The following is a 7,403-nucleotide window of genomic DNA, read 5'->3' as shown; positions in this document are numbered from 1 at the left end:
ATGTCTTCTACTTCTGGGTCCAGTGCTAAAACATCGGCGGGGTTAACCATGGTTCGAACCGTTCCAATGATACACGACAATCGACAATGCACTGTAGGTTACCTTCACGGGAGCTTGGTGGTTGGAAACGGCACCCAGGCGGAAAAGAGTGACAGTAAAAAGGTTAGGTTACAAAATAAACTAAATGCACAAACCAAAGCACCGATAACCTCCACCTGCCCGTCGCCTATGCTGAAAAATGGTCCCTTGCGATGGCAGCTGTGCTGTGCTACTGACCTGTTCTACCTAACCAAGACTTGTGTGCGATTCCGTCTTCTGCCCAGGTATCGAAACCCTGACCTGCTCCATCGTTGCCGCCCCTGCTCTCCGTTTTCGATTCCTCGGGTCCTCTTCCGCAAGTCTTCCGGATGAAGATAAAGTTAATAATGGCTTTCAATCCATTACAAAATTGAGTTGTATAAATGAAGACCAAGTCTATTTAGAAGCTACTAAGTCGACGATCGATGACATGGGTTTTCCCAAGTGTCTTAGGCATAAGCGTATAATATCATAATTTATATTTTGAATTGATGTCCATGAAAATTCTGGAAATAAAGTACATTAAAGGATAAATTCATTGGTATGAAACCAAATGTATCACATTTCTAGGTATTGCAATGTCCAATTTATATTCATGTTCCAATAGAAAAGAGGATAAGTAGAACTCCTTGAGTATCAATGATATTTTTGATGCATATAGTGTGAATTCTAAAACTTACAAGACCTACATTCAAGAAAAATAAAGGATTGTAGTAAACCCATATGTGAATTTTGATGATGATGCATAATCCTCAAAATCACAAGAATTTCACTTAGTTACATAAGGGAGTGACAAGGTTTTTCTCCAAAAAAGTTATCCAGATGTAAAATATGGGTTAGTTCTTGGCACATAGAAGCAAATTTGAGTTAAAACTACATATTGACACTTTTTTTTCATCCTACAAGAAGAAAATATGGCTAATTTAAACATTTAAGATGTTAATGAGCATGCAATACCACCCAAAATAGCCATGAGGCTAAGTATTCCTCCTCGCATATATGATAACAATATTGCATTGAAGTATTCCATCAATGAGAGTTAAAATTATTAAAAGTTGGTATATTTTGACCCCTTAATGTGTAGTGGTGTTTGGGATATGGCTCCTTTTAAGAAATTATGGATTTAATTCAAAACTTTGGTGGCTAAAAAGTTTCGAAAGCAAGTGCAGCGGATATTTAGAAGGAGAATACCCTTTTTGATGAAAATATTTTCCTCATCGATAAGAAGTGTTAGATTTTGTGTCTCTACGAAAGTGTTTGCACCATGTTAGTGGTTAACTTCATGTTATTAAACAATAATAATGATTAGTATAATAGTGTTACAAAAAACATAAAACAAACAAACAATATAGTAATAATATGAATTAAATAATTATAACGATTAGTATAATAGTGTTATGAAATAGTTATACAATATAGTAAAACATAAACCATAAAACGAACAAACAATATAGTAATAACATGAATTAAATAATTATAATGATTAGTATAATAGTGTTACAATATAGTAAAGCATAAAACATAAAACAAACAAACAATATAGTAATAACATGAATTAAAATTATTAATATACTAATAACATGAATTAAATAATGATAATGATTAGTATAATAGTGTTACAAAATAGTGCTACAATATAGTAAAATATAAAACACAAAACAAATAAACAATATACTAATAAAATGTATTAAAATTATTAATATAGTAATAACATGAATAAAATAATGATAATGATTAGTATAATAGTGTTACAAAATAGTGCTACAATATAGTAAAACATAAAACAAACAAACAATATAGTAATAACATGAATTAAAATTATTAATATAGTAATAACATGAATAAAATAATGATAATGATTAGTATAATAGTGTTACAAAATAGTGTTACAATACAACAAAACATAAAACAAACAAACAATATAGTAATAACATGAATTGAAATTATTAATACATGAATTGAAATTATTAATATAGTAAGAACATGAATTAAATAATGATAATGACTAGTATAATAGTGTTACAAAATACTATTGCAATATAGTAGAACATAAAACAAACAAACAATATAGTAATAACATGAATTAAAATTATTAATATGGCAATAACATGAATTAAATAATGATAAACATAAAACAAACAAACAATATAGTAATAACATGAATTAAATAATGATAATGATTAGCATAATAGTGTTACAAAATAGTGTTACAAAAAACATGCAACAAACAAACAATATACTAATAAAATGAATTAAAATTATTAATATAGTAATAACATGAATTAAATAATGATAATGATTGGTATAATAGTGTTACAAAATAGTAAAACATAAAACATATAACAAACAAACAATATAGTAATAACATGAATTAAATAATTATAATGATTAGTATAACAGTGTTACAAAATAGTGTTCCAATATAGTAAAACATAAAACATAAAACAAACAAACAATATAGTAATAACATTAATTAAATAATCATAATTATTAGTATAATAGTGTTACAACATAGTGTTAAAAAATAGTAAAACATAAAACATAAAACATAAAACAAAGAAACAATATAGAAATAATATGAACTAAATAATGATTATGATTGGTAAAATAGTGTTATAAAATAGGGTTACAAAAAACATAAAACAAGGAAACAATATAGTAATAACATGAATTAAAATTATTAATATAGTAATAACGTGAACTAAATAATGATAATGATTAGTATAATAGTGTTAAAAAATAGTGTTACAAAATAGTATAACATAAAACATAAAACAAACAAACAATATAGTAATAACATGAAGTAAAATTATTAATATAGTAATAACATGAATTAAAATTATTAATATAGTAATAGCAAGAATTAAATAATGATAATGATTAGTATAGTACTGTTACAAAATAATGTTACAGTATAGTAAAACACAAAACATAAAACAAACAAACAATATAGCAATAACATGAATTAAATAATGTCAATGTTTAGTATAATACTATTACAAAATAGTAAAACATAAAACATAAAACAAACAAAATATATAGGAATAAGATGAATTAAAATAATTAATAAAGTAATAACATGAATTAAAATTATTAATATAGTAATAACATGAATTAAATAATGATAATGATTAGTATAATAGTGTTACAAAATAGCGTTCCAATATAGTAAAACATAAAACATAAAACAAACAAACAATATAGTAATAAAATGAATTAAATAATGTTAATGCTTAGTATAATAGTATAATAATGATTAGTATAACATAAAACATAAAACAAACAAACAATGAGAAGGCTCGCGAGGGTTTGGGTTAGGGTTACAGGTTCCTCTGTAGTTTACTGTGACCACGCCGGACCACCGTTAACCTGCACATCTGCCGTTTGCTATCACAACTGTCTGTCACCTTCCCCTACATTTCGAGCTGGTTGACCTGTTGGGAAATCGAGGGGTTTGCACTGTGCCGCAACTCCCGGTTCACAACCCGCAGAAGGTTTCACGTTACCTGCCCAACTCGGTCCGTTTCTTGAGAACTGTCATACTCTCCGGTTTCTTCTACTATCTGAGGTGTCCGCCGTTCCGAGAAGCAGCTGGCATCATGGAGGATCTCGAAGCCATTGATTACACTGAAGATCCGCTGGAGGGGGTATCCATCTGGCGCTCCTCCTTCTCCACATCAGAAGGTATGTACAACTCTGGCCTCACCGAGAATTACACTTCGTATTCTCTTGGGGAACAGTCGCGGTCATATCCTGTGGTCCTCCCGGATGTTCCTCCAACCTGGCCTGCGCTTTCTACCCCCCCTCACTCTCCGGCAACCCTTGGTTTCATTTCCGGCTGTTTGAACCCTAACCCTGGACTGGATCCCTCGGCGTCTGGTACTTTTTCCCGGCCGTTTTTTCCCCCTTTGTTACCCATTGTCTCGGCCGGTTTTACCCCACAAGTCTCTCATGCCCCTCCATCTGGCAGCTTCACCTCTGTTCCTCCACTCGCCGGTACCCCCCTGTTACTGAAGGCATCGCTAACCCATCCTCCTCGTACCCTAACCCTACCCCCCCGGTTGCTACTGCCCCTTCCCCGGGCCGGCCACATAACCTACCTCCTCCACTGGGCCCTAAAAAGAAGTACAGGTGTTTCAAGTCCAAGGTGGACGACATCTTTCTCAGACTTGAGGAGGACATACAGTGGGGCAAGACAATGGAATTTGCTGATAGGGTTCTGGTTGGGCGCATCAGAGGTCGGAACTACTCGGCAGCACGCTTGAAGTTTGGGGTCAACATCTGGTGGACATCCCCTTCGTGCAAACATTCGTGAAGGGATGGTTCGCGTTGAGATTCGCTCGTGCTGATCATACCAATTGGGTCTTGTCCTCTTACTGGCATTTTGAACATGCCCCGGTGCTCCTTAAGTGTTGGACTCCCTTATTCGACCCCGAGACAGAGTAGATAGGCATTGGACCTGTTTGGATTCGACTCCCAGGCCTACCACTGCATTACTGATCAGAAAATATCTTCAGGTGGATTGGCAATGCGATTGGCTCCTACATGGACTATGATAAATCCTACCAGCACACAGGCATGATGGCTTATGCTTGGATTCTTATCAATCTGGATACCAGGGGAGGACTAAAAGAGTTCATCACCATACAATGGAGGGACACAACTCGCAAACAGATAATTGACTATGAAGGTATCCCGTATCGCTGCCATAGATGTCACAAAGTGGGACATCTATACAGGGATTGTCCACTCCTCCAGAAAAGCAGGGATAATGTTAAGGGAGGGGAGTCCAAGCATCCCTTGGACCATCCCCCTCATTAGAATACTGAGAAGAGTCAAGAGGAGTGTGCAAAAGTCGCTGGAGAACCCCAAGGTTTACCTGATAATGCGGAAGCTGCAAAAGAAAGCTCAGTTTCTCACCCACCTTCACCATCTCCAGTACACTCAGCGAGTGAACAGGAGGACATCGCAACGATGGGTATGTTGCTTTAATCTTCCTCTCACTTGCCTCTCGTGTCTTTCATATCTGATGGTACTGCATCTCACCACATCATATGCACGTCTTCCTTATTGGCACTTTTGACCTCTGTGGTTTTGCATAGATCCCAGGGCCACACCCATCCATCCTCTATCATATGCTCCCTCCCTCTCCCCTCTCCCACCACATCCCCTTGCCTACCATCCCTGACATCTTCCCCTCACTCATCTCACCCCATCCCCTCCCCCTATGTATCTCCTCGGTACTCTCTTTGATCTCGATCAAAGGATAGAGGATTTGATGCCATTGGTCTGGACTCTGAGGCCACCCCTATCACTCATAAAAACTCTTGAGGCAGACCCTCTCGCATCACTAAAGCTAGACACGCTGCAGATGAGAAGTTGCCCTTGGGCGACAGAAAACCATTTTCAGGACCCTTAGAGCAAAGAATGACCCTCTTTTTCACCCCACATGAAGATCTTATCATTTAACTACAGAGGGTTTGCTATCTTGCCCAAAAAACTAGCGCTCAGGAGACTGCTCACCTCGTCTTAGTCAGACATTATATTTCTTCAAGAAACCCTCTGTTTAGCTGAACCTCTAATCCACACTCTTAACTCCTGGCTGCCCAATTGGACCTTTCATGCATTGGATGCGTCTGGGAGATCAGGAGGTTCAACTATTGGGATAAGTAACAAAGCATTGGAGATCAGAAATATTTGGGGAGGCAGAGGCTTCATTGGGTTGGACATTTTTGCACACTCCATTGAGATGGATATTCGCATCATGAATGTCTATGGTCCTTGTGCAGACAGGGCTAACTATTGGAGATCCTTACTTGAATCTGACCTTCTATAGGCAGATAATGTTATTCTTAGAGGGGACTTAAACTTTTTAATGGGTTTTTGTGAATCTTGGGGACACTCGGCTTAGGTAGACTCCTTATCAGATACTATTTCTAATCTACTCGAGGAACATTAGTGGGTGGACATGCCTTCAGCCAGGTTACAATATACTTGGACAAACAACCGTAGTGGAGATCAAATCTTGGCCAGAAGACTTGATAGGTTCCTCATCAAGGAGTTTCTTCTCAACAGACTTCCCTGCATTCGACAATGGGTTGGAACTGGTGGCATCTCTGACCATCGACCAATTTTCTTGGAAATGGTCAACATAAATCAAAAGGTCAGGAGCCCCTTAAAATTTAGTTCCTATTGGCTAAGGGACCCATCATACATACAGTTGGTATCTAACTATTGGCAGACCAACCCTATTATGGAAGGTGAGGGGCATACTGAAGGCTTCATTAGGAAATTATCTGAGCTTAAGAGGATCTCTAAAATATGGGCACACCAGAAGCGTATCTGTGATGACAATACTCTGAGGGAGGTAGAAAGGGTCATCGCTTCGCATGAGGACACATCAAATGGCACCTTCCCCATTCCTGAGAGCAAAGAACACTACTCCTCCCTCATCATGAAGCGTTCACATATTCTGAAGGAAAGAGAAGAAAGCTGGAGGCTTAGGAGCAGGGGAATATGGCTCACCGAGGGAGACGATAACACGAAGTTTTATCATAAATTTCCCAATGGGCGCAAAGCCATTAATACTATTTTGGAATTGCGGGATGAGCGGGGACATACAGTATCAACTCAGAGGGATCTGGCCAGGCTAGCTACAGAGCAATTTAGGGGTATATATAAAGCCCCTAGAGATGTAAACAGCATGGAGATCATGTGGGTGGCTGAACATTTTCCCAGGTTTGTACTACAAGAAGACACGGAAGGTCTACTGAAGGAAGTAACCATGGAAGAACTGGAGGCAACTTTAAAATGGTTTAAAAAAGATAAAAGCCCAGGTCCAGATGGGTGGACCATTTAGTTTTACATTGCTTTCTTTGATATCCTGGGGAATGACCTACTCAAGATCGTGGAGAACTGCAGAAGGAGCGGCAGAATATCCTCAACCATCAAATCCACATTTATAGCTATCTTATTCCCAAATCGAACAATCCTGTCTCTTTCAATGATTTCCGCCCCATATCCCTCTGTAATTGCCTATACAAGATCATTGCTAAGATCATAGCCAATCGTCTGAAGCCTATTCTATCTCGTCATATATCTCCAGAGCAATTTGCCTTCCTACACCACAGACAGATTCATGAAGCTATTGCTACAGCACAAGAACTCTTGCATACAATGCAACTCAAAAAGCAGAAAGGAATGATACTAAAGGTGGACCTATCCAAGGCTTTCGATAGAACAAATTGGCTCTACATCAGACTGCTGTTGACCCATCTTGGATTTCCTTTTGCATACATCAAATGGATAATGAGCTGTATAACTGA

General features: G+C 37.3%; 1 protein-coding gene across 1 annotated transcript; it reads left to right on the top strand.

The window, feature by feature from the left end:
• The first annotated feature begins 6,331 nt into the window (after positions 1–6,331).
• Positions 6,332–6,937, top strand: LOC149169990 (uncharacterized). Its single transcript, XM_089425412.1, has one exon. The coding sequence runs from the start codon at positions 6,332–6,334 to the stop codon at positions 6,935–6,937; it is 606 nt and encodes a 201-aa protein (XP_089281538.1).
• The last annotated feature ends 466 nt before the right edge of the window (positions 6,938–7,403 follow it).

This window comes from Pinus tabuliformis, chromosome 4_2, assembly GCF_031772625.1.
Source record: "Pinus tabuliformis cultivar Carrire ecotype Pingquan chromosome 4_2, CPIR1, whole genome shotgun sequence".
NCBI lineage: Eukaryota > Viridiplantae > Streptophyta > Pinopsida > Pinales > Pinaceae > Pinus > Pinus tabuliformis.
The sequence above is the reverse complement of the archived record's forward strand: the minus strand, read 5'-3'. Positions and strand labels throughout refer to the sequence as shown.

Excerpts from the sequence above, each read along its gene's own strand:
- LOC149169990 (XM_089425412.1), top strand. The coding sequence starts at position 6,332 with ATGGAAGGTGAGGGGCATACTGAAGGCTTCATTAGGAAATTATCTGAG.